General features: G+C 44.1%; 1 protein-coding gene across 2 annotated transcripts in view; it reads right to left on the bottom strand.

The window, feature by feature from the left end:
• Window positions 1–379: 379 nt before the first annotated feature.
• The window catches only part of LOC110498360 (apoptosis-resistant E3 ubiquitin protein ligase 1), a 35588-nt gene continuing 8027 nt past the window's right edge, over window positions 380–27940 (bottom strand). For both annotated transcript variants that reach the window (XM_036954881.1, XM_036954880.1), the window contains 19 exons: window positions 19298–19518; window positions 13244–13315; window positions 8967–9193; window positions 7738–7975; window positions 6810–6979; window positions 6513–6693; window positions 6014–6267; window positions 5819–5896; window positions 5562–5703; window positions 5329–5450; window positions 5129–5204; window positions 4930–5039; window positions 4627–4806; window positions 2794–2916; window positions 2468–2597; window positions 2286–2344; window positions 2047–2136; window positions 1740–1915; window positions 380–1546 (listed from right to left, as the gene is read on the bottom strand). In XM_036954881.1, coding sequence (XP_036810776.1) covers window positions 1444–1546; window positions 1740–1915; window positions 2047–2136; window positions 2286–2344; window positions 2468–2597; window positions 2794–2916; window positions 4627–4806; window positions 4930–5039; window positions 5129–5204; window positions 5329–5450; window positions 5562–5703; window positions 5819–5896; window positions 6014–6267; window positions 6513–6693; window positions 6810–6979; window positions 7738–7975; window positions 8967–9193; window positions 13244–13315; window positions 19298–19518 — 2752 coding nt within the window. In that variant the 3' untranslated portion in view covers window positions 380–1443. The remainder of the gene's footprint in view (window positions 1547–1739; window positions 1916–2046; window positions 2137–2285; window positions 2345–2467; window positions 2598–2793; window positions 2917–4626; window positions 4807–4929; window positions 5040–5128; window positions 5205–5328; window positions 5451–5561; window positions 5704–5818; window positions 5897–6013; window positions 6268–6512; window positions 6694–6809; window positions 6980–7737; window positions 7976–8966; window positions 9194–13243; window positions 13316–19297; window positions 19519–27940) is intronic.

The raw sequence follows: 27940 nt of genomic DNA, 5'->3' as shown, positions 1-27940 counted from the left end.
GCAGGTTTTAAAACCAAAAACTGTTACGGCTCAAGACAAATAGCATTGTCATCAACAAGTCATCAACGGTATGGGTGAAAACAACATAAATCAGTCCATAAGTTAAAACAGACACATTGACATGGGGTAGCAAACCGTTTGTTCTTTTGAAAATCCATGTATTTGTAAACTGAAGTCATTGTGGATGTGAAACGATGATAACTAAAAAATACATGAAATCAGCTGTAACGTGTTAAACTCCCACCAATAAAAAAGTATGACCTCAAAGATCTATCAAGTACTTTTAGTCCCTTCTGTTTGAAAATATATCTGAACTGTTGCTATGACAACCTTTTAACATGCATGTACACATATTGAAATGAAAGAGGGATATAATATATACTGTATATACATTTGACATTTTAATCATTTAGCAGAGCGACTTAAAGTATGAGTACATACATTTTCATACTTTTCACAGTATATACACACACATCCTTCCCTGATCAGGTAAGGCCAAAGTGCTATGGGGTGCGCAGCTTCTCCACACTTTGTGTAGGCTGCTTTTGCATTTAAATGTTCCTCAGCTTTTTTCCAAAATAAAATTCAAAAAACCAAAACAACACCAAGCTCACTAGGCTCTTTAACTAGCTCTATATTCTGTCTCAAAAACGTAAAATTAAACAGCTCTAACATCTAGAATAAAACTACCCAGCCTTTTCTAACACTAGGTCATGTTCTTCATTAGAAAAGCAAACATTGTACAGTATATACACATAGTGCAGACACCTGACGACGTCCCAGAGCCTCCTGGACTTCCTGTGGAATTCCTTTAATGCCCTCTACCGCTGAAAGAGGATCATGGGTAGCCCGTGTGAGTCGAGGAGGGATGTCCATTGTCCAAAGCGGATGGAGCGGGTAACAGGCGTACCAGGGGCCTGGTTGGTGCTGGTGTCATTGGTACCCCACTGCTGTATGAGCAGGACCACAGTGTGACCAGAGTCTGGGGGTGAGCTCCAGGGATAGGGCCACTCAGAGTCTGGGGGTGAGCTCCAGGGATAGGGCCACTCAGAGTCTGGCGGGGAGCTCCAGGGATAGGGCCACTCAGAGTCTGGGGGTGAGCTCCAGGGATAGGGCCACTCAGAGTCTGGGGGTGAGCTCCAGGGATAGGGCCACTCAGACTCTGGGGGTGAGCTCCAGGGATAGGGCCACTCAGAGTCTGGGGGTGAGCTCCAGGAATAGGGCCACTCAGAGTCTGGGGGTGAGCTCCAGGAATAGGGCCACTCAGAGTCTGGGGGTGAGCTCCAGGGATAGGGCCACTCAGAGTCTGGGGGTGAGCTCCAGGGATAGGGCCACTCAGAGTCTGGGGGTGAGCTCCAGGGATAGGGCCACTCATAGTCTGGGGGTGAGCTCCAGGGATAGGGCCACTCAGAGTCTGGGGGTGAGCTCCAGGGATAGGGCCACTCAGAGCATGCCGAAGCCCTCACTGCCCTCACTGATGGCCAGCTTCAGCATCTTGTGCAGCTCCTCATAGGAATCATAGGTGGGGAGGCAAAGCTGGTTAAAACTAGAGAGAGAAGAATTCACAGATAGTCAGTCACTTTACAGTTTTTTATGAGACAAGTAGTGTGTCTGTGCATTACTCAAGTAAAGAACTGAAACCGACTGTATAGCACATGTTAATGAATGTGTAAGAGTGCATGTGTATGTGTCTGAGTGTGTGTGTGTTTGTGAGGGTGCGTGCATGCCCGTCCACTCACCAGGTGTGTGCGGTGGGCAGGGTGCTGTGTGTGGGAGCAGCAATGATCTGGAATGAGGGGCAGAGGGTGTTGAAGCCCCCAGGGGGAAGCTGGGAGGAGCCGGTGGTGAACTGCAGCAGGCGAGCCAACTCCTCCTGGGTGAAGCTGGACACCACGGCCCAGAACCACTTCATCACCTAGCACAACACAACACAGTCAGCATGGTGCACAACACTAACACGTTTGACACATCTCAATCAATATAACGCTGTAGCAAAGCAGTGTCGTTCACCATCTACTATGGCTCCGACCAGGTGGTGTCACACACCTTCTCTCTGAAGTGCCACGACCCTCCTACGACCACAGCATGGGCCTTGAAGTCCTGGACATTGATGTCTCCTGTACCGCACATCAACAGCTGGGGACAAACAGACATTTAGACGTTACAGTGCCATAGGCCTGAGATTTAGAAAGTAGGACAAGGCATGCAAGCTTGGAAAGTTTGATAGGGGATGTAATTAGAGACAAAATCAGTTTGTTTTTCAGTTTGAGTTTTATTCAACATACCTCCAGCTCATTCTCATCAAATATGGCCAGGAGGTTCTCCGGAACAAGTTCATTCAAACCTGCAATTCACAAAACAGTTCATTGCCAAAAGCTTGGTTGCCTATCCCCTTAAAGACATTCCAGATTAGATACAGGGGTGAATGTGAAATTACTCCCTAATATATGGGTGTTTGTATCCCTACCTTTGAGAAAGTGCTCCACCTCGTCTCGCACCTGACTGGCGAGCCTGTACTGGGCCAGCAGGTTCAGATAATGCATCTTGTTCTCATTGTTGACAGCAATCTGAGCTCCTCCAGATATCAGCTCCACCACCTGAAGAGTGACAGAGTAACAGAGCTCAGGACATGACTGACAACACACCCACACACAGACCACGCACTGCCTTTCTAGGAGTACTAAGCAGTCTGCCAAGGAAATAATTATTCTGTTTTGTTAGTGCTTTCTTTTTTCTGTGAGATGACATGGTGGATAAGGGAAGTCATGTCAAACAGAAAGGTTCCCTCGTCACCTTCTCCAGCTGTCCTGACTTGTACTTCTCCTCAGCAAACACCAGGTCCATTTCACTGACATCATTGTTTAGGATGAAGCAGACTTTCGTTTTGTAGAACTCCTGATCATCCGTCTCAAAGTACTGCCGTGGAAAATTAAATACAAATACAGGAAAATAGATTTAAAATAAACGTGTCATTCTAACTCGGTGAAACAACAAGGATGACTTATCCACTTAGAGCAGCAGGATGAGATCTTAATGTTCTAGAAACACCACAATATACACCTCATACGCTATGAAATAAACAGATCGCCTTTCTAACCAGCCAAAGCATTGGGAGAGAGGTAGGCATTGGGAGAGAGGTAAGCATTGGGAGAGAGGTAGGCATTGGGAGAGAGGTAGGCATTGGGAGAGAGGTAAGCATTGGGAGAGAGGTAAGCATTGGGAGAGAGGTAAGCATTGGGAGAGAGGTAGGCATCGGGAGAGAGGTAGGCATCGGGAGAGAGGTAGGCATCGGGAGAGAGGTAGGCATCGGGAGAGAGGTAGGCATCGGGAGAGAGGTAGGCATTGGGAGAGAGGTAAGCATTGGGAGAGAGGTAGGCATTGGGAGAGAGGTAAGTATTGGGAGAGAGGTAGGCATTGGGAGAGAGGTAAGCATTGGGAGAGAGGTAAGTATTGGGAGAGAGGTAGGCATTGGGAGAGAGGTAAGCATTAGGAGAGAGGTAAGCATTGGGAGAGAGGTAAGCATTGGGAGACAGGTAAGCATTGGGAGAGAGGTAAACATTGGGAGAGAGGTAAACATTGGGAGAGAGGTAAGCATTGGGAGACAGGTAAGCATTGGGAGAGAGGTAAACATTGGGAGAGAGGTAAACATTGGGAGAGAGGTAAGCATTGGGAGACAGGTAAGCATTGGGAGACAGGTAAGCATTGGGAGAGAGGTAAACATTGCGAGAGAGGTAAACATTGGGAGAGAGGTAGGCATTGGGAGACATGTAAACATTGGGAGACAGGTAAACATTGGGAGAGAGGTAGGCATTGGGAGACAAGTAAGCATTGGGAGAGAGGTAAGCATTGGGAGAGAGGTAAGCATTGGGAGAGAGGTAAGCATTGGGAGAGAGGTAAGCATTGGGAGAGAGGTAAGCATTGGGAGAGAGGTAGGCATCGGGAGAGAGGTAAGCATTGGGAGAGAGGTAAGCATTGGGAGAGAGGTAAGCATTGGGAGAGAGGTAAGCATTGGGAGAGAGGTAAGCATTGGGAGAGAGGTAAGCATTGGGAGAGAGGTAAGCATTGGGAGAGAGGTAACTATTGGGAGAGAGGTAAGCATTGGGAGAGAGGTAAGCATTGGGAGAGAGGTAAACATTGGGAGAGAGGTAAACATTGGGAGAGAGGTAAACATTGGGAGAGAGGTAAGCATTGGGAGAGAGGTAAACATTGGGAGAGAGGTAAGTATTGGGAGAGAGGTAAACATTGGGAGAGAGGTAAGCATTGGGAGAGAGGTAAACATTGGGAGAGAGGTAAACATTGGGAGAGAGGTAAGTATTGGGAGAGAGGTAAACATTGGGAGAGCGGTAAGCAATGGGAGAGAGGTAAGCATTGGGAGAGAGGTAAGCATTGGGAGAGAGGTAAACATTGGGAGAGATGTAAGCATTAGGAGAGAGGTAAGCATTGGGAGAGAGGTAAGCATTGGGAGAGAGGTAAGCATTGGGAGAGAGGTAAGCATTGGGAGAGAGGTAAGCATTGGGAGAGAGGTAAACATTGGGAGAGAGGTAAACATTGGGAGAGAGGTAAGTATTGGGAGAGAGGTCCATCTCTAGGTCCTCAGAGGATGTGGGACTGAGACGGAGGACATACTTTGTAGTTCATCCTGAGTCCGATGAGCTGGGCCAGGAAGGAGCGGGTGAAGCGAGCGCGGACCAGCTGCTTGTAGGCCCCGCCCAGGGCTGACTCGTACAGGCACTTCCCCACCACGCGCCCCGCAAACTCATACATCTTCAGACGCAGGTGGACCGGCCGCTCAGCGTTGGGGTGGACCTGAGAAGATAGACGGACAGACACAGTACCTCACTATCCTATTGGCTAACCCCAGCACTAGGTCACTGAATCCTGGCCTTAGCCGTATTGTTCTAGTTGTGCTTGTGAGAAGGGAGGTCTTACCAGGCCCTGGTTGTCGTCACTGAAGCGAGTAAACAGCTGATTGGTGGTGTCAAACAGGGTCTTACAGACAAGCTCAAACCACTCCCTTCGCGGCCCTCCCCAGTCCAGAGCTAAGGGCCCACACAACACATATACTGCGTCATTCAACAGCCCTCCCCACACAACACCAGCTGACTGGCCTGTCATCTGCTGATCTTACCTTCCTCATCCTGAAACACCACCTCAAAGTTCTTACTCCAGTCCGACACGGAGAAGTTCCGGGTGGATTTCAGAGACTGGGGAGAGATAGACGTGTTAAAACACTGTCATTTTCACACTCAATATCACCTTACAAGTCTGCAGTAGCAGTTCTTAATCTCACTGCGGCTCGGAAAATAGTTACACTGTGGGTTCACTCACAGAGTCCAGGATGCAGTGGCGTGTGATCTTCAGGCAGGTCTTGGTGCGAGGTCTCTTGGAGTGGATGTGTCTGAGCTCCCTCTGGAAGAAGCTCACCTTGTCCTGGAACGTCTCCGAGCCACCTGTCAACGGCACAAAAAACATCCAGTCTCAATGCTTCTACAGAGGCCAAAAACGATCTATACCAGGTACACCCCCCAGTGTTATTGGACTTGAAAAGGAGGGATACCAACCGATATTCTTGTGCAGGAAACGGATGAAGGTGGCAGCCATGATGTTTCTGTCTTTACAGCTCAGCTCCACTGGCGGCTGGATCCCATCATCCACCACAAGAGTCAAGTACTTGTGAACGGGGTCAGGGCCATAGTATGTGAACTGAAGGGGCAGAAAGACGAGGGTGAACACACAAGCTCATTAAACCTACTGCTAAAGGTCAGACAATATTATGTGGAAATCACACAGTGTTTCACAGCATGGCTGCTTGTCCTACCTTTGTCCCTGGGCAAACTCGAAAGGTGAAAAGGCGCCATGGAATGATTTTCAGGTAAAACTCCTTCACTGACAGTTGCTGTGTAGCAGAAAAGTAAATGGTCCAGTCAATGATAGAAGTCTGCAACAAACCCGGCTGTAGAGCATGTGGTATGTCTGGTCAATACAAAATCCTTTCTATCCTTTCTTCACCCACCTTTGGCGATATGTAGCAGTAGACCTTTTTTGGTTTCTTGACCTTCTCCGGCTGGCCCTCTACAGGGGAGTCATGCTCGTCCTCCTCGTCCCCCATGGAGGGCCGTCTCTGAGGGGCCATCAGAGCCGAGGCTGGGAGCTGCCACGAGGAGTTACTGTAGTTACTGTAGTTCCCTGTGCCGTAGAGGTACGCCTCAAAGTAGATGCTGATCCCTGTGGTGGACACGTTCTTCTCCACACACTTCTTCTCATTCTCTGTTTGGTGGAAGGGTAGCAATTGAAACAAAAGAGTGATATGAGAACCCTACAACCACAGCTTTTCCTCCACCAAGACGAAAGTCTAGACTCTACATGTATTTCACTGTGGAGTATCTCATTTTGAGTATGATAGGCTGAAAATACATGTAGCAACTTGGTGAAATACCATTTGATCCACTATCCTATCACCTTCCTTCACATGGGCCTGTTCAATCATATCCTAAAATAGGACCCTTACTCACCACTGAGAACAATGATGTCGAACTCCCCGTTGCTGAGGGGCAGGTCGGTATAGGAGATGCGTGCCCGGAAACAGCCCTTCTTCCTCAGGGTGATTTTCAGCAGTACCTGGCACAGCTGCTTGTTGGATGACACTGACTTACAGTAGTACTCCTCCAGGCTGTCGTCATCCACCGTGCCCAGCTGAGAGGAGGAAGACACAAAATTGATTCCCATTGTCCAAGTCCACAGTCTAAAATCAGGAAACAAATGAATTTATTCTGTTGTATGAGTGTTGTGTCGTGATATTGGGTTCTTACCGAGTGGACGTGGACGCTGTAGTTGACTTCGTCTATCAGTGAGGTGGAATTACTGGTGGGGTTGCCATATTCGTCCCGAGGCTCGATCTGCAGGGTATGCTGCTGGCCATATACTAAGACCAGGGTGGAGAAGTGGTAGGCTATCTTCGTTTTGGACGGGTCCACTGTCCCTGAAATGGACACAGAACATGTGGGGAAGAGATGAGCATTCAGGGGATATCTCAAATTAAAGTATGTAGTGTTTACCAGTACAATACATACATAGGGCCTGAGACAACAGAGGAAAAACAGCTTTCATTTACACAAAGATCCAAGTTGCTTCCATGTGAAGGGATCGTTTCAACACTTGTCAAACATAATTGAGCAACGCTGTAGAGCATAATACAAATATTTCCAAATACTTAAACAATCAGATTCAGATAAAATGTTCAGGAAAATATTGATATTGCCTTAAATAAATGTTATGATCATCATCACCTCGTGCTATATTTCGTAAACAAAGCCGACCTACAAAACATATTGTGATGATGAATACTATTAACATACTTATTATCATGTTATGAGGACAAGCCATGGAAAGAACATTGGAAGAAATGTTCAGTGGTATCAAATCTGGTCTGGGTGGTCATTAATCATTCTTACTGCGCAACGTCAAAGTTCTGTTCTTTATCATACGTAAAAACACAATTATCAATATCAATTACTTAAACGTCCTCATGTCATCCATGCTTCGCATGTATATTACAAATACAGCACAGTCCAGTCCTGAGATGGGTTAGTCACACAGTCCAGTCCTGAGATGGGTTAGTCACACAGTCCAGTCCTGAGATGGGTTAGTCACACAGTCCAGTCCTGAGATGGGTTAGTCACACAGTCCAGTCCTGAGATGGGTTAGTCACACAGTCCAAACGGTCATGACTTTCTTTACCTGATTTGAATATCTTGTAGTAAGGGCTGTAGGCCACGTTGAGTCCTCCCAGTTTGACAGCTACCTCATAGCGTCCGGCCTTGCGGACAGTGAAGGCCAGTTTGACCACATTGGACTCTGGCTCCTGCAGAACCTCCTGGGTGATGGGGATGTCTAGGGCCAGCTCTATGTGAGTGATGTTGACCCTTAACCCCACGGGTCGGTGGGCAGGGAAGGGCTGGCCGTTCTTGTAGAAGAGCTTTGGTAGAGAGTCAGAGCAAACCATGACAAACCATGGCAGGACGTCTAGTACCACAACTTGTGCCAACAGTCTATTCTCACCTTGATATTGAATTGTATATTGTATTGTTGGGAAAAGGCTAGCAAGTAAGCATTTCACTGTACTGTTTTACACCCCCTATGTTCCCTGCACGTGACAAATAAACTTGAAACTTCATCGTGTGCTTTATGTCCCCAATAGAAACCCAACCGACCAGACAAATAACAGAATCACTGACTAAAATCCGCAGAAACAAAAAAGTGTATCCCTCCTCTACATTCTCTTTAAAGGCCCATTGCGGTAAAACCTGATTTCCTGTTTTTTCTCTCTCTACACTATGAGGTTGGAATAATACTGTGAAATTGTGAAAATTATGATAGTGCCTTTTTAGTGTGAGACCTGCTTAAAAAGAATACCTGAAGATTTAGTGGGATGGAGTTTTTGCCAATTAGTTAATAGAGAGTTCCAAACCCCCCTTGGGGTTTCACAAAGAAGAAAATATATCGCATGAATGAAACTTAAAGGAAAACTCCACCCCAAAACAATATTTTGGTATTTGTTTCATTAGTCCATTGTTGACATAGTCCCAAAATGTGAGGGAGAACTTCTCCAAACCTTTCTGCCAATAACAGCTTGTTTTCAGTTTTTCCCTCCCCACTCAAACCACTCACAGACAGTCCTAGCAACATTATTGCTTGAGAAATTGCTCTTTGCTAAGTAGCACTTTTTAAAATTATTTTTGACCATTTGAATTGAAAACAACCACAGTAAGGTACTTAATTGTTACCCAGAAATGATTTGATATTGAGGTAAAAACGTCTACATTGGACCTTTAATATTTGAGGTGGGTGGTTGTGCTCTAATCGTAGTTTCAGAAATGTACTTTCAGAAATTGAACTCTTAAAATCCAGAAATGACTGAAGTATCCTAGATATGTGATTTCAAGCAGATAGGTAGGAAAGGATCTTACGTGAACACGGAAGCTCATAGTCTGGCCCACTTCCTGTGGGTCCTTCCAATCCCAGGACACCTTGCAGGAGCGCGGGTCCAGGTAGTTCCCTCGTACATAGTCGTAGATGCTGCGGTCACCCCTTCTCCCGGGATCCTCATTCTGCAGGAAGCTAACCACCCGCGCAGCAAGCTCACATAGGAACTTGATGGTAAAGACAAACGCTATGATGGAAACAGTAATTCCACCTGCCAGGGGGAGACATTCAGTCAGAGACCTTGTTTGAACACACTGAATGTGATTAAATGCACAGCATACAGAGGATGGCTCATAGAGGTCTTCACGGGTCCAACAGACCACAACATTTGGAGATCTGACACGGGACCCAAGCAGGTCCAGGTCCTAAATTCAGACTTTTGTCTCGGATCTGTGACGAGTCTGATATAATTGGCACGGGTCTCGGGTATGTGCAATTCAAATTGATTTACCGACTGGACCTGATTGGACCTGTCCTCTGTTAATTTACTGTTTGTGTGATGAGAAATGTGCAAGCTTGTTATCTCTGTTAGCCAATTGCAACTCAATAAATTGTATAGTTATGTTTGACTGAAAATGGTTCCAGCTGCTCACCTCACCTGCTGGAGAGAGACAGTAAAATGAGCCTTGGCCTAGGCTACTGTTGATTGTGAAGATTAAGTTATTTTTCATTGAAGTAAAACGAAAGTTAGAGGAGAAAGAGTACAGTAAAAAGAAGCCGACAAGGGTAATGTCCTCGGGGACAAGTTTGAATATTATAGTGGACAAAGATGAGAAGAATGTTGGTGGCCAAATGGACTGTGTGCAACTCACTATTCAGGTTTGATGCAATTGTCTACCTACCATTAATTTATTTCCATATTTGTTATTGAATGTTTAGTCATTATTATTACTGTAAATACTTTGTATTATTATTGTAGGCCTATTTTATCATCTAAACGGGTTCTCTGCATAGCCTATGCAAGTTTTTTTTTTCATTTTGTTGAGACATTTTCATTGGCTAAATTAAGTTTGTCTTTTCAATTTTGTGATCCGTATTTAGTTTAAGGTTAAAAGTAGGCCCGTTGTAAAATAAATAGCATTAACCTATGACTGTAATTTGTTGAGTAGGCCTACGGTAGGCAATGACCTTTGTTGGTATTAGCTGCAATATACATTGCATTTGGAAAGTATTCAGACACCTTGACTTTTCCCACATTTTGTTACGTTACAGCCTTATTCTAAAATTCATTAAATATTCCCCCCCCCCCCTCGTCAATCTACATGCAATACCCCATACACACAATACCCCATAATGACAAAGCAAAAACTGCAAAAAAATTAGCAAATTTGTGCAAATTTGTTAAAAATAGAAATATCACATTTACATAAGTATTCAGATCCTTTACTCAGTACTTTGTTGAAGCACCTTTGGCAGCGATTAAAGCCTTGAGTCTTCTTGGGTATAGACGCTACAAGCTTGGCACACCTGCATTTGGGGAGTTTCTCCCATTCCTCTCTGCAGATCATCTCAAGCTCTGTCAGGTTGGATGGGGAGGGAGCGTTGCTGCAAAGCTATTTTCAGATCTCTCCAGAGATGTTCGATCGTGTTCAAGTCCCGACTCTGGCTGGGCCACTCAAGGACATTCAGAGACTTGTCCCGAAGCCACTCCTGCGTTGTCTTGGCTGTGTCCTTAGGGGAATTTTCCTGTTGGAACCTTCGAACAGTCTGAGGTCCTGAGCACTCTGGAGCAGGTTTTCATCAATCATCAATCCTGACTAGTCTCCCAGTCCATGCCGCAGAAAGAAATCCCCACAGCATGATGCTGCCACCACCATGCTTCACTGTGCGGAATGTTGCCAGATTTCCTCCAGATGTGACGCTTGGCATTCAGGCTAAAGAGTTCAATCTTGGTTTCATCAGACCAGAGAATCTTGTTTCTCATTGTCTGAGAGTCTTTTGGTGCCTTTTGGCAAACTCCAAGAGGGCTGTTATGTGCTTTTTTACTGAGGAGTGGCTTCCGTCTGGCTACTCTACCATGAAGGCCTGATTGGTGGAGTGCTGCAGAGATGGTTGTCCTTCTGGAAGGTTCTCCCATCTCCTCAGAGGAACTCTAGAGCTCTGTCAGAGTGACCATTGGGTTCTTGGACACCCATCTGACCAAGGCCCTTCTCCCACAATTGCTCAGTTTGGCCGGCCGGCCGGCCAGAACTAGGAAGTGTCTTGGTGGTTCCAAACTTCTTCCAATTAAGAATGTTAGAGGCCACTGTGTTCTTGGGGACCTTCAATGCTGCAGAAATGTTTTGGTACCCTTCCCCAGATCTGTGCCTCAACAAAATCCTGTCTTGGAGCTCTTTGGACAATTCCTTCAACCTCATGGCTTGGTTTTTGCTCTGACATGAACTGTCAACTGTGGGACCTTATATAGACAGGTGTGTGACTTACAAAATCATGTCCAATCAATTGAATTTACCACAGGTGGACTCCAATCAAGTTGTAGAAACATCTCAAGGATGATCAATGGAAACAGGATGCACCTAAGCTCAATTTCGAGTCTCATAGCAAATGGTCTGAATACTTAAGTAAATAAGATATTTCTGTTTTTATTTTTAATACATTTGCAAAAATGTCTAAAATCCTGTTTTCGCTTTGTCACTATGGGGTATTGTGTGTAGATTGCTGAGGATTGTTTTGTGTTGAATCCATTTTAGAATAAGTCTGTAACGTAACAAAATGTGAAGTCTGGATACTTTCCGAAGGCAGTGTAAGCCTGTTCAAAACTTTTTGGAATGTTTTATTCTGTTGAGCCATTTTCGGTGGCCAAATTAAGTTCCAGCTGTAATGTTGTGTTTGCCGCAATATAACAAAATTACCGGTATTCCCGGTAGGCCTACTATGCTACTCGCACACAAACCATGAAAAGGAAGAACAAAAGAGGGAAAAAACTTTATTTAATGCAGCAATATAATAACCTGTTCGTATTTTCACTAGAAACAATGACTTGACTTACTTGTGATATTACCCTAATAAAGTTTTGTGACGGTTTGGTGTGGTATGACTATTATTAGGCTTAGCTACTGCAGGCCTTTGACTGCGGTGTGCACTGGCACTCCAAGTGACTCCGACAGTTGAACTTGAGGTGAGGCAGAATGTTTTAGGCCTACCAGACTTACTCCTTTAATCTAACAATCACAGGAGGTAGGTGGCACCTTCATTGAGTAGGACTGGCTCGTGGTTATTACTGGACACTATAAAGTTTTGAACTTTGAAACAACAAATTTCGTTTTTTTGTAATTGGTTATTTGGCGTTTGGACAAACGGTGGATAATTTGGCCAATATCACTTGTTTACTAATGGCGCTGGCAGCGCCAAGTTGGAGGTTTCTTTCTACTATCGGATCTGAACGGGTCTCTCGGCTCCAAACCAGTATGGGTCTGTTTTCCATGGTCTTTTCGGAAAGGGTCTGACTGTCCTCGGGTCCCTTCGGAACGGGTCTCCGTTTTTTGAAATTAAATGTATGCATATCGGGTTGGGTGGGAAAGCCACGGATCCATCCAACGTTTTGGACCCGTGAAGATCTAATGGCTCATGCTGATCTTATTAGTGGAGAGACCATTTGCAATGCAATTGTAGAAAAATTACTTCAAAGAATGCTTTAAAGGGATTGTTCACTTTCATCCAAAAGTATCTACATTGATTCTGAAGCTCAAACAGTCACTTATAGAAGCTTTGAACAAAGCAAATATCGAACCCATGATTGATTGGGATTTGTGCCACCAATGCCAAAAGTTAACCATTTGGAAACAGTGCCAGGGAAATGAACCCAGAGCATGGATTGACATCATACCTTCTCCATAGACTACTTACAGGGTAAGGAAACCCATGTTGTATTTTTGAGTGAACTATCCCTTTAAGGTCTATTTCCTTGAATGTGCTGTGGAGAAGCAGTAATTGTATGGGTAAAGCCTGGAAATCTTGGGACACACAAACAGTATCTGTAGTTCAAATATATATATATATATATATATATATATATATATATATATATATATATATATACACACAGTATATCTGAATGTTTTCTTGATTATTTATTATTTTAAAAATATATATATATATTTTTAAATGTAACCTTTATTTTACTAGGCAAGTTTCAACTGTACTAATATTTTCAACAAGTACTTCCTGATAATTCTAATGACAGGGTAGTTTAGGCCCCAGGCCTTGCTGACAGGCGCCCATCCCCTACTTCGAACGGCTACTGTCAGTAGAACTCACTCACCAATCACGTAAAACATGAGGTCCCTTATCAGAAAGCACAGTGCTACAGTACAGCCAAATATAAAAGCTCCCGCTGAAAGAGAAACAAAGACAGGCATCATACTTTACTTGACTTTCACAGCACAGAAAAAGCTTTTGACAGACATTGCATAATATTCTGATGTGCCCTACGCCCAGGGCACTAAAGTGGTCGCATAAGCTCCTACATATTTTGCTGTGTGACCTGACATTTTATTTTGGGAGCACCAGTACGACCAGGACAAAAATTACTCTGATAATGACTGTTGTAATGATAGGTTTCACTGTGCAGTTGTTTCTGAGTACCTTAAGAGACAAAAGTGAGCACAGATTTGTTCAATCCAAAGCCTACATGTAAAGAATATGAAAACATATTAAAGAATGTATCAGTGACTTGTATTTCTTGCAACTTTCTGAAGATGTAACGGCAGGGGAATTGTGTCTACCACTTTGTGTAGCCAGTAATCAAATCAAATCTGATTTGTCACATACACATGGTTAGCAGATGTTAATGCGAGTGTAGCGAAATGCTTGTGCTTCTAGTTCCGACAATGCAGTAATAACCAACGAGTAATCTAACCTAAGAATTTCACAACAACTACCTTATACACACAAGTGTAAAGGGATTAAGAATATGTACATAAAGATATATGATTGAGTGATGGTACAGAACGGCATAGGCAAGATGCAGTAGATGGTCTTGAGTACATTAAAAACATATGAGATGAGTAATTTAGGGTATGTAAACATATTAAGTGGCATTGTTTAAAGTGGCTAGTGATACATTTTGTACATAATCTTTTCCAATATTAAAGTGGCTGGAGTTGAGTCAGTATGTTGGCAGCAACCACTCAATGTTAGTGGTGGCTGTTAAACAGTCTGATGGCCTTGAGATAGAAGCTGTTTTTCAGTCTCTCGGTCCCTGCTTTGATGCACCTGTACTGACCTCACCTTCTGGATGATAGAGGGGTGAACAGGCAGTGGCTCGGGTGGTTGTTGTCCTTGATGATCTTTATGGCCTTCCTGTGACATCGGGTGGTGTAGGTGTCCTGGAGGGCAGGTAGTTTGCCCCCGGTGATGCGTTGTGCAGGCCTCACTATCCTCTGGAGAGCCTTACGGTTGTGGGTGGAGCAGTTGCCGTACCAGGCGGTGATACAGCCCGACAGGATGCTCTCGATTGTGCATCTGTAAAAGTTTGTGTGCTTTTGGTGACAAGCTGAATTTCTTCAGCCTCCTGAGGTTGAAGAGGTGCCGCTGCGCCTTCTTCACCACGCTGTCTGTGTGGGTGGACCAATTCAGTTTGTCCGTGATGTGTACGCCAAGGAACTTAAAACTTACCACCCTCTCCACTACTGTCCCGTCGATGTGGATAGGGGGGTGCTCCCTCTGCTGTTTCCTGAAGTCCACGATCATCTCCTTAGTTTTGTTGACATTGAGTGTAAGGTTATTTTCCTGACACCACACTCCGAGGGCCCTCACCTCCTCCCTGTAGGCCGTCTCGTCGTTGTTGGTAATCAAGCCTACCACTGTAGTGTCGTCTGCAAACTTGATGATTGAGATGGAGGCGTGCATGGCCACGCATTCGTGGGTGAACAGGGAGTACAGGAGAGGGCACCCTTGTGGGGCCCCAGTGTTGAGGATCAGCGGGGTGGAGATGTTGTTACCTACCCTCACCACCTGGGTGGGGGCGGCCCGTCAGGAAGTCCAGTACCCAGTTGCACAGGGCGGGGTCGAGACCCAGGGTCTCGAGCTTGATGACGAGTTTGGAGGGTACTATGGTGTTAAATGCCGAGCAGTAGTCGATGAACAGCATTCTCACATAGGTAATCCTCTTGTCCAGATGGGTTAGGGCAGTGTGCAGTGTGGTTGCGATTGCGTCGTCTGTGGACCTGTTGGGGCGGTAAGCAAATTGGAGTGGGTCTAGGGTGTCAGGTAGGGTCCTTGACTAGTCTCTCAAAGCACTTCATGATGACAGAAGTGAGTGCTACGGGGCGATAGTCGTTTAGCTCAGTTACCTTAGCTTTCTTGGGAACAGGAACAATGGTGGCCCTCTTAAAGCATGTGGGAACAGCAGACTGGGATAAGGGTTGATTGAATATGTCCGTAAACACACCAGCCAGCTGGTCTGCGCATGCTCTGAGGACGTGCCTGGGGATGCCGTCTGGGCCTGCAGCCTTGCGAGGGTTAACGCGTTTAAATGTTTTACGCACGTTGGCTGCAGTGAAAGAGAGTCCGCAGGTTTTGGTAGCGGGCCGTGTCAGTGGCACTGTATTGTCCTCAAAGCAAGCAAAGAAGTTGTTTAGTCTGTCTGGGAGCAAGACATCGTGGTCCGCAACGGGCCACATACCTCTTGTGTCTGAGCCGTTGAATTGCGACTCTACTTTGTCTCTATACTGATGCTTAGCTTGTTTGATTGCCTTGCGGAGGGAATAGCTACAGTGTTTGTACTCGGTCATGTTTCTGGTCACCTTGCCCTGGTTAAAAGCAGTGGTTCGCGCTTTCAGTTTTGCGCGAATGCTGCCATCAATCCACGGTTTCTGGTTTGGGAATGTTTTAATAGTTGCTGTGGGTACGACATCGACGATGCACTTGCTTATAAACTCGCTCACCGAATCAGCGTATTCATCAATGTTGTTGTTTGACGCAATGTGGAACATATCCCAATCCACGTGATCGAAGCAATCTTGAAGCGTGGAATCAGATTGGTCGGACCAGCGTTGAACAGACCTGAGCTCGGGAGTTTTCTGTTTTAGTCTCTGTCTATAGGCAGGGAGGAACAAAATGGAGTCGTGGTCAGCTTTTCCGAAAGGAGGATGGGGGAGGGCCTTATATGCGTCGCGGAAGTTATAATAACAATGATCCTGAGTTTTACCAACCCTGGTAGAACAATCGATATGCTGATAGAATTTAGGGAGTCTTGTTTTCAGATTAGCCTTGTTAAAATCCCCAGCTACAATGAATGCAGTCTCAGGATATGTGGTTTCCAGTTTACATAGAGTAAAATAAAGTTTGTTCAGGGCCATCGATGTGTCTGCTTGGGGGGGAATATATGTGGCTGTGATTATAATCGAAGATAATTCTCTTGGTAGATAATGCGGTCGACATTTGATTGTGAGGAATTCTAAGTCAGGTGAACAGAAGGACTTGAGTTCCTTTATGTTGTTATGATCACACCACGTCACGTTAATCATAAGGCATACCCCCCCGCCCCTCTTCTTACCAGAAAGATGCTTGTTTCTGTCGGCGCGATGCGTGAAGAAACCAGTTGGCTGTACCGACTCCGATAGTGTGTCTCGAGTGAGCCATGTTTCCGTGAAGCAAAGAACGTTACAGTCTCTTATGTCTCTCTGGAATGCTATCCTTGCTCAGATTTCATCAACCTTGTTGTCAAAAGACTGGACATTGGCGAGTAGTATGCGAGAGAGTGGTGCGCGATGTGCCCGTCTCCGGAGCCTGACCAGAAGACCGCTTCGTCTGCTCCTTTTACAGCGTCGTTGTTTTGGTTCGCCGGCTGGGATCCGATCCATTGTCCTGGGCAAAACACAGGATCCGCTTCGGGAAAGTCGTATTCCTGGTCGTAATGATGGTGAGTTGACGTTGCTCTTATATCCAGTAGTTCCTCCCGACTGTATGTAATAAAACCTAAGATTACCTGGGGTACCAATTTAAGAAATAACACGTAAAAAAACAAATACTGCATAGTTTCCTAGGAACGCGAAGCGAGGCAGCCTTCTCTGTCGGCGCCAGATGTGTACCACATGCCAAAACAGTCATTTATAAAGGTTTAACATAAAACTTTCCATATTAAATGGAGGCAGGCTTACCTGGCAGAATGATATGATATAATGATGATTTGTATCAATCGGATGCTATTTTTTTTTCTATCAAACTCTGCTATTGAGCATGCAGTACAGAAACACCGCCAGCCAAACACCAGTCTCTTGAGTTCAATTGAAATTGAAGGGAAACTATGTTTTTCTTTTCTTCCTTAGACCTCAAAAGTGGTCTCCTGATATGGTTAAAATGGTTGTGCAATTCAAATGATATATTCTCTACAGATCACTTAATTGGAGTGCCAGAATGAACTCTTTAACAATTCAAAGTATGATGCCAAAAGTCTATACAGATGCTTGTGGCATAATAAAACCCCTGTTCATAAACCATGTCACAGGTCATTCCAAAACCAGCATTTGTTTACACCTTGTTCAGTCATGTTACCTCATTAGCTAGCTAGCTAACAACCTGGTTACTTTATCAGTATATCTAAACATTTGGAGGCAAAGAAAAAAGCGAAAAGGGATAGCTTCTTTATAAGATCAATGATCATAGCAATGAATGAATGACTGATCACTTGCATGTCATCACTCACAAACTTGATGACCTTAAAGAGAGAGCGCTTCAATAGATAGTGCTTTTGCACAATGTAGAAACCTAATATTACACAAATGACTGTAATTATCAACATTTTAACTTTTTATAATAAACAAATGTCTTTACCGGGTTAAATATTTGTTTCTAGAGCACAACATGTAACAAGTAGCAAGAATTCATATACACCCAATATGCTAGATCTCAATCAATTCAAAAATATATATATATATCTTCTGGTGCTCCTAGATTTGACATTTTAAGTGATTTTTATTTATTTAGAGCACTGCCTACGCCCTTCATTCTCACAGGCTTGGAGGATTGATCTTTTTATTTCACTTTTGCTTTCTGATATACCTGTAGATAATAAACCTTTAAAACTAGAACACATACCCATGTTGGACTCTGCATCCAGGACATTAATCCGAAAGTCTAATTGGTCCATGTTGTCCTGCACTAGCCAAGCACAGTAGTGTGTGGACAATCTGTGTATTCACCGATGCGTCACACCACAAAGCCAAATCAAGCTTTTCCAGAAATAGGACTTAGGCTATTCTTGGCATCAGAGAAGATACCTATCATAGGTAGCATAGCTATTTGCTTATTGGGAGTGTACAAGCCAATGAGAATCGGTGTGTACTACAGTATGTAAATTAGGATAGGCTAAGAAATTGTACATGAGAATTGTAATGTAACAACATAGGCCTAGGCTACTTTCTTTCACATTATGTCTTAACTGTCTTAATATGGCCCTGTAGTAACAGTCAACTTCTCCTTTACAACACCTAGTTTTGTTCATCTGTGTGGCTATTGCTTAATAAAAAGTTCAATGCTAGGTCCTTGCAATTAGGGCTGGCATAATTACCATATAACCGTGTAACCGATGGTTAGGATGAAGGCCACCATGAAAATAAAATAACGGTCATAACGAACAGCTGACTGAAGTACTATCACCATACTTAGGTGCCGATACGATATTTATTGTGATTCTCATGATTCTATATGTGTTGCGATTCGATACAGTGAATTTAATTGTGAATCGATGTTCCAGACATATTGCTCACCACATGTCTGTTGCAGAGGGACAAGAGAGAGCCATGAGAAAACTAGTTTTGATCAGTCATGGAAATAAAAGTGCTGAAAACAAATTTGCTGCATATTTAAAAAGATAAGAGATCAAGCTATGAAGGAAAAATACTGGAGGGTTGGTGCAGGTACATCCAACTGGCACTAACATTATATTGCGATATTGTATCTTGACGACGATACGATAACATCAAAAATAATATCCCCATCACTATTAACAACATTCATGAAACGTTGTTGCTCCTTGAAGAAAGTAGCAACAAACAAGTCTTCAACGCAGCAGCAACACAAATAGAAATATAATGAATATAACAGGCTTGGAACTAACTTTGGCAATTTCACTGGAGAAGTTATGGGTACCTGATGCAATCATTTCCATGGTAATGTAGACTGTTCATTCAAATTATGTTAACTGATGTGTAGCACATATTGAAGAGTACAATTCCTGTTTTTACTTCCTGCTTTGCTCTTATGGATACACTTGCAAAGGCCGCCAGTCACAGCCCTACTTGCAACGCATCAGTATCTTCTACAGCCAGTGTCTAAAATCACTCTTAATCCATGGCAGACGCATTGCACTCACCGATAGACCACTTCTCATTCAGGCGCCTTTCAGCAAGGCTGTGCACGAGTTGGATCTCGTAGTCCTGGTCGCGGCTCCCCCTAGAGGCCTGGAGAACCTTGACGCCCGTGGACAGCTTGATGTAGTCTTCGTAGTAGTATCCCCACGCAGCAAGAGAGAGCTGCAACTGGCTGTCAAACTGGGCTAGATCATCCAGAGTCATACAACCCAAGGTCTTCAGTCTTCAGTTGGACCACAGTGCAATATGATCAAACACAGAGAAAAAACAGTCAATTGTATTCATTCACCTCTAGCATGGCCACAGTCTCAAAAAGGATAATACACAGAACGACTGAACAAGTAGAACCTGACTTTAAAGCTGGGTTGTAGTCTGTTATTGCTTTAAATATTGTGTACTTTATCATGCATGCAAAGCAAATATTGATCTATCACCCTGTTCTGCAATGTACGACAGTAACCTTAACATGATCTACTAGGTTACATTTACATTAAGCCTTTAAGGGGCAAGTAAATAATAATAATAATTTATTACATTTGTAAAGCGCTTTTCATTATCCAGGAATAATCTCAAAGTGCATAAAATAACAATTTAAATAGAAAAACAGTTAAAAAAACAAAATAAATATATATTGAACAAAAATATAAACTCAATATGCAACAATTTCAATGATTTTACTGAGTCACAGTTCATATAAGGAAATCAGTCAATTGAAATACATATATTAGCCCCTAATCTAAGGATTTCACATGACTGGGCAGGGGCGCGGCCATGGGTGGGCCTGGGCGGCCATAGCAGGAAGAGAATGGGTCCTAGCACCGACCCCTGTGGGACACCACAGGTTATGGTGGACTCCACTGATCTTGCCTCACCAAGGGTGGCGCACTGCTTGTGGTTAGAGATGTAGGAGGTAAACCATAGAGAATGGCACCAAATGGGGTGGCTGCAGTTTTACGGGCTCCTGACCAATTGTGCTATTTTGTGTGTTTTTTTTGTAATTTTCTTCTTTTTTTGTACATAATTATTCCGCCATCGTTTATTATGACCGAAAAGAGAATCTGAACATCAGTACTGTGATTACTCACCTCGAACTGGACTAGGATTTTTTCATTAATGAGTCAGACACAAAGGATATACTGCTCCTCCTGGACCAGGCCCAAATCCCTGTCATTTGTATGAAGAGGAGACGCCGTTACAAAGGTCGAAGAGCCAGATGGCTGGCGAGACTGCGCTGGCGAGTAGATAATCCGCATTTACCCTCCGTTTTACTGCTAAACGTGTAATCACTGGAGAATAAATTGGATGAGCTCCGTAAGATCAGGAGGGGTAGTATGTCTCTTTGATAACAACAGCTGGTGCGCAATCTCGAAATATTAAGGAAGTCTCATGGTTTTGCTCGCCTGAATTAGAGTGTCTCCTAATAAGCTGTAGACCCCACTATTTACCAAGAGAGTTTTCATCTATATTCTTCATAGCTGTCTATTTACCACCACAAACTGATGCTGGCACTAAGACAGCACTCAGCGAGCTGTATAAGGCCATAAGCAAACAAGAAAATGCTTATCCAGAGGCTGTGCCGGGAACTTTAATGCAGGAAACCTAAAACCCATGTCACATGTGCAACTCGCCCTCCATTAGGCAAATCTGACAATAACTATATCCTCCTGATTCCTGCTTACAAGCAAACACTCAAACAGGAGGTAGCATCGACGTGGTCAATACGGAAGTGGTCTGATGAAGCAGATGCTAAGCTACAGGACTGTTTCTGGAATACGTTCCGGGATGCATCCAATGGCATTGAAGAGTATACCACATCAGTCACTGGCTTCATTAATGTATCGACGATGTTGTCCACACAGTGACAGTACCGGTACCCCTTGTATATAGCCTCATTATTGCTATTTTATTGTGTTACAATTTTTCCTTTAGTTCAGCAAACTTTTTTAAAACCCTGCACTGTTGGTTAAAACCTCTACGGGATCGGTGTCCCCCCATGGGACGGTTGAGCTAACGTGCACTAATGTGATTAACATGACGTTGTAACTAACAAGGACATTTCACAGGACATAGACTTGTCTTATATGGGGAGAAAGCTTAAATTATTGTTAATCGAACTGCACTGTCCAATTTACAGTAGCTATTACAGTGAAAAAATACCATGCTATTGTTTGAGGAGAGTGCACAACAACAACAAAAACTTTTATCATGGCAACTGGTTGATACATTCACCTCTGAAGATAAATAATGTACTTAAATTCAGCAATCTTGCTCTGATTTGTCATTCTGAGGGTCCCAGAGTTAAAATGTAGCATAGTTTTGACAAATAAATGATATTTTTATATTAAAATGTAGGAACTGGGTTCTACAGTTTGAACTTCTGCTATGTCTGCCACCTTGCTTCAGGTCCTGAGCTACAGGCAGTTAGATTTGGGTATATAATTTTAGGCAAAAATTAAAATAAAGGGTGCGATCCTTAATTAAGGGCTTGTAAATAAGCTTTTCCCTGTTGTATTCGGCGAACTGATTAGAGTTTAGGGCAGTCCCACAGATGGCAGTGTGCTCTCTGAGGCGCTGCAGTAGAATGTGTGATCTACTGTGTCGAAAGCAGTACTAAGGTCCAAAAGAAGGAGGAGTCAGAGTGGGCTTAGAGTTGGAGGATACAATGTTCTCTCGGATGGTGTTGATTTTAGCCTTGAAGAACTCAGAAAATCTGTTGCATTTTTCAGTAGTTGCTGTCGGAGGGCCAGAGTCTGTAGGATGGAGAAGACGACTGATGGTGGAAAACAAAGTCCTATGATTTCCTCGGTCGTTGTCAGAGTAGAAGGTGGAGTGGGCTGCTTTTAATGCTTTTAAATAACAAGCCTGGTATTCTTTATAGACCAGTAGATGGACAAATAGGCCAGCACTTCTCCACAGACGCTCTCGCTTGTGGCCATGGGTCTTCATGCTAAGCAGCTCCTCTGTGAACCATGGGGAGAACTGTTTGGAAGGATACTTTTCAAGGGCAAGGCTGTTTAAGGTGTTCCTTAGAGTGCTGTTATACAGGTCAACCATCTATCTCATCAGGGATATCAGACTCATGACAGTCAGCTTGTAGGAGAGGGCAAACAGACTCCGGGAAGACGGACGTGTCAAGGGACTTGTTGTTTTTGAATTTAATAGTGCACTTATGGCAGAGCTGAAGTGCAGGAGTACTCACAGACATTGTAATGGCCCTATGGCCAGATACACATCTCAAGCACATCCAGGTCTGAGGCAGGGACGTCTCCAGTGATGAAGTCTAAATAGTGTTAATTGCTGAAGGATGGGGCTGGAGAAATGTAGCTACTCTCAAATTCATAAACAGAGCTATGGATGCAAGGACTGACCATCCATGAGATTACAGTTTTAACCATGTTTTGAGGCTATACAGTGTTTGTTTACAATTACTTTGTTTGAAAACAAAGGAGTAAAATAAGTTTATATTTTGGGTAATGATGGGGTAAGAAAATTGCCCATTAGGGATTTATTTATAAGTTACAGTGACAAGAAAAAGTATGTGAACCCTTTGGAATTACCTGGATTTGTGTATAAATTGGTCGTCAAATTTGATCTGATCTTCATCTAAGTCACAACAATAGACAAACATAGTCTGCTTAAACTAATAACACACAAATTATTGTATTTTTCTTGTCTATATTCAAATCGAAGTTTATTTGTCACGTGCGCCAAATACAACAGTGAAATCCTTACTTAATACATCACTTAAACATTCACAGTGTAGGTTGGAAAAAGTATGTGAACCCCTAGGCTAATGACTTCTCTAAAAGCTAATTGGAGTCAGGAGTCAGCTAACCTGGAGTCCAATCAATGAGATGAGATTGGAGATGTTGGTTAGAGCTGCCTTGACCTATAAAAAACACTCACAAAATTTGAGTTTGCTATTCACAAGCAGCATTACCTGATGTGAACCATGCCTCGAACAAAATAGATCTCAGAAGACCTAAGATTAAGAATTGTTGTCTCGCATGAAGCTGGAAAGCGTTACAAAAGTATCTCTAAAAGCCTTAATGTTCATCAGTCCACGATAAGACAAATTGTCTATAAATGGAGAAAGTCCAGCACTGTTGCTACTAGTGTCTGTCCTGCAAAGATGACTGCAAGAGCACAGCGCAATGCTCAATGAGGTTAAGAAGATTAAGAAGAATCCTAGAGTGTCAGCTAAAGAAATCTCTGGAACATGCTAACATCTCTGTTGACGAGTATACGACATTTAAAACACTAAACAAGAATGGTGTTCATGGGAGGACACCACGGAAAAAGCCACTGCTGTCCAAAAAAACATGTATTTATTTTACCTTTATTTAACTAGGCAAGTCAGTTAAGAAAAAAATATTATTTTCAATGATGGCCTAGGAACAGTGGGTTAACTGCCTTGTTCAGGGGCAGAATGACATACAGGGGCAAAAAAGTATTTAGTCAGCCACCAATTGTGCAAGTTCTCTAACTTAAAAAGATGAGAGAGGCCTGTAATTTTCATCATAGGTACACTTCAACTATGACAGACAAAATGAGAAGAAAAAAAATCCAGAAAATCACATTGTAGGATTTTTAATGAATTTCTTTTAAAATTATGGTGGAAAATAAGCATTTGGTCAATAACAAAAGCTTATCTCAATACTTTGTTATATACCCTTTGTTGGCAATGACAGAGGTCAAACGTTTTCTGTAAGTCTTCACAAGGTTTTCACACACTGTTGCTGGTATTTTGGCCCATTCCTCCATGCAGATCTCCTCTAGAGCAGTGATGTTTTGGGGCTGTTGCTGGGCAACACGGACTTTCAACTCCCTCCAAAGATTTTCTATGGGGTTGAGATCTGGAGACTGGCCCGGCCACTCCAGGACCTTGAAATGCTTCTTACGAAGCCACTCCTTCGTTGCCCGGGCGGTTTGTTTGGGATCATTCTCATGCTGAAAGACCCAGCCATGTTTCATATTCAATGCCCTTGCTGATGGAAGGAGGTTGTCACTCAAAATCTCACGATACATGGCCCCATTCATTCTCCTTTACACGGATCAGTCGTCCTGGTCGACGCATATAAGGCCCTGCCCCGCCCCCCTTTCGGAAAAGCTGACCACGACTCCATTTTGTTGATCCCTGCCTACAGACAGAAACTAAAACAAGAGGCTCCCACGCTGAGGTCTGTCCAACGCTGGTCCGACCAAGCTGACTCCACACTCCAAGACTGCTTCCATCACGTGGACTGGGAGATGTTTCGTATTGCGTCAGATAACAACATTGACGAATACGCTGATTCGGTGTGCGAGTTCATTAGAACGTGCGTTGAAGATGTCGTTCCCATAGCAACGATTAAAACATTCCCTAACCAGAAACCGTGGATTGATGGCAGCATTCGTGTGAAACTGAAAGCGCGAACCACTGCTTTTAATCAGGGCAAGGTGTCTGGTAACATGACCGAATACAAACAGTGCAGCTATTCCCTCCGCAAGGCTATCAAACAAGCTAAGCGCCAGTACAGAGACAAAGTAGAATCTCAATGTGGCAGGGTCTACAGTCAATCACGGACTACAGGAAGAAATCCAGCCCAGTCACGGACCAGGATGTCTTGCTCCCAGGCAGACTAAATAACTTTTTTGCCCGCTTTGAGGACAATACAGTGCCACTGACACGGCCTGCAACGAAAACATGCAGTCTCTCCTTCACTGCAGCCGAGGTGAGTAAGACATTTAAACGTGTTAACCCTCGCAAGGCTGCAGGCCCAGATGGCATCCCCAGCCTCGCCCTCAGAGCATGCGCAGACCAGCTGGCCGGTGTGTTTACGGACATATTCAATCAATCCCTATACCAGTCTGCTGTTCCCACATGCTTCAAGAGGGCCACCATTGTTCCTGTTCCCAAGAAAGCTAAGGTAACTGAGCTAAATGACTACCGCCCCGTAGCACTCACATCCGTCATCATGAAGTGCTTTGAGAGACTAGTCAAGGACCATATCACCTCCACCCTACCTGACACCCTAGACCCACTCCAATTTGCTTACCGCCCAAATAGGTCCACAGACGATGCAATCTCAACCACACTGCACACTGCCCTAACCCATCTGGACAAGAGGAATACCTATGTGAGAATGCTGTTCATCGACTACAGCTCGGCATTCAACACCATAGTACCCTCCAAGCTCGTCATCAAGCTCGAGACCCTGGGTCTCGACCCCGCCCTGTGCAACTGGGTACTGGACTTCCTGACGGGCCGCCCCCAGGTGGTGAGGGTAGGCAACAACATCTCCTCCCCGCTGATCCTCAACACTGGGGCCCCACAAGGGTGCGTTCTGAGCCCTCTCCTGTACTCCCTGTTCACCCACGACTGCGTGGCCACGCACGCCTCCAACTCAATCATCAAGTTTGCGGACGACACAACAGTGGTAGGCTTGATTACCAACAACGATGAGACGGCCTACAGGGAGGAGGTGAGGGCCCTCGGAGTGTGGTGTCAGGAAAACAACCTCACACTCAACGTCAACAAAACTAAGGAGATGATTGTGGACTTCAGGAAACAGCAGAGGGAACACCCCCCTATCCACATCGATGGAACAGTAGTGGAGAGGGTAGCAAGTTTTAAGTTCCTCGGCATACACATCACAGACAAACTGAATTGGTCCACTCACACAGACAGTATCGTGAAGAAGGCGCAGCAGCGCCTCTTCAACCTCAGGAGGCTGAAGAAATTCGGCTTGTCACCAAAAGCACTCACAAACTTCTACAGATGCACAATCGAGAGCATCCTGGCGGGCTGTATCACCGCCTGGTATGGCAACTGCACCGCCCTCAACCGTAAGGCTCTCCAGAGGGTAGTGAGGTCTGCACAACGCATCACCGGGGGCAAACTACCTGCCCTCCAGGACACCTACACCACCCGATGTCACAGGAAGGCCATAAAGATCATCAAGGACATCAACCACCCGAGCCACTGCCTGTTCACCCCGCTATCATCCAGAAGGCGAGGTCAGTACAGGTGCATCAAAGCTGGGACCGAGAGACTGAAAAACAGCTTCTATCTCAAGGCCATCAGACTGTTAAACAGCCACCACTAACACTGAGTGGCTGCTGCCAACACACTGACACTGACTCAACTCCAGCCACTTTAATAATGGGAATTGATGGGAAATGATGTAAATATATCACTAGCCACTTTAAACAATGCTACCTTATATAAATGTTACTTACCCTACATTATTCATCTCATATGCATACGTATATACTGTACTCTATATCATCGACGGTATCCTTATGTAATACATGTATCACTAGCCACTTTATACTATACTATGCCACTTTGTTTACATACTCATCTCATTTGTACATACTGTACCCGATACCATCTACTGTATCTTGCCTATGCTGCTCTGTACCATCACTCATTCATATATCCTTATGTACATATTCTTTATCCCCTTACACTGTGTACAAGACAGTAGTTTTGGAATTGTTAGTTAGATTACTTGTTATTACTGCATTGTCGGAACTAGAAGCACAAGCATTTCGCTACACTCGCATTAACATCTGCTAACCATGTGTATGTGACAAATAAAATTTGATTTGATTTGATTTGATTTGGTCCCTTTGCAGAAAAACAGCCCCAAAGGATGATGTTTCCACCCCCATGCTTCACAGTAGGTATGGTGTTCTTTGGATGCAACTCAGCATTCTTTGTCCTCCAAACACGACGAGTTCAGTTTTTACCAAAAAGTTATATTTTGGTTTCATCTGACCATATGACATTCTCCCAATCTTCTTCTGGATCATCCAAATGCTCTCTAGCAAACTTCAGACGGGCCTGGACATGTACTGGGGCTTAAGCAGGGGGACACGTCTGGCACTGCAGGATTTGAGTCCCTGGCGGCGTAGTGTGTTACTGATGGTAGGCTTTGTTACTTTGGTCCCAGCTCTCTGCAGGTCATTCACTAGGTCCCCCCGTGTGGTTCTGGGATTTTTGCTCACCGTTCTTGTGATCATTTTGACCCCACGGGGTGAGATCTTGTGTGTTATTAGTTTAAGCAGACTATGTTTGTCTATTGTTGTGACCTAGATGAAGATCAGATAACATTTTATGACCAATTTATGCAGAAATCCAGTTATTTCCAAAGGGTTCACATACTTTTTCTTGCCACTGTATATTCTTCAAATATCAAATGAGTATATATCATGAATTGAAATGTCAAAAAATGTACGTAGCTCTCGCAGATTGCCCCTTTAAGGTTCATATAAACATTAAAGTAAAATAGTGTGGTATGTATTGAGTCATGATGAAATGGCTTCCTCCACTGACAGATGTATAAAATGGTATATGGGTAATCTACTCAAGGAACAAAAGCTTCCCATAGTTGACAGCTGCTGTAGCTACTAGAAACAAAGTATAGTAACCACTATAACCCAGCTGCTCATGTTCACAATTACTTCAGGTAGGGAGTGAGTGTCACTGCTCAGACAGAGGTGAACTCATACTGTACTACAGTAATATGCAGAGGAGGTCAGTTAACAATCCCATTTGTATGACTAGCCCATGAATCACAATGAAATATCTGAATGTGATGCAACTGAAAACCGATATTTATTCAAACATTAGACAGAAAAAAGGGTCTGCTACTCCG

This window comes from Oncorhynchus mykiss, chromosome 19 (genome assembly GCF_013265735.2).
Source record: "Oncorhynchus mykiss isolate Arlee chromosome 19, USDA_OmykA_1.1, whole genome shotgun sequence".
NCBI classification, from domain to species: domain Eukaryota; kingdom Metazoa; phylum Chordata; class Actinopteri; order Salmoniformes; family Salmonidae; genus Oncorhynchus; species Oncorhynchus mykiss.
The sequence above is the reverse complement of the archived record's forward strand: the minus strand, read 5'-3'. Positions and strand labels throughout refer to the sequence as shown.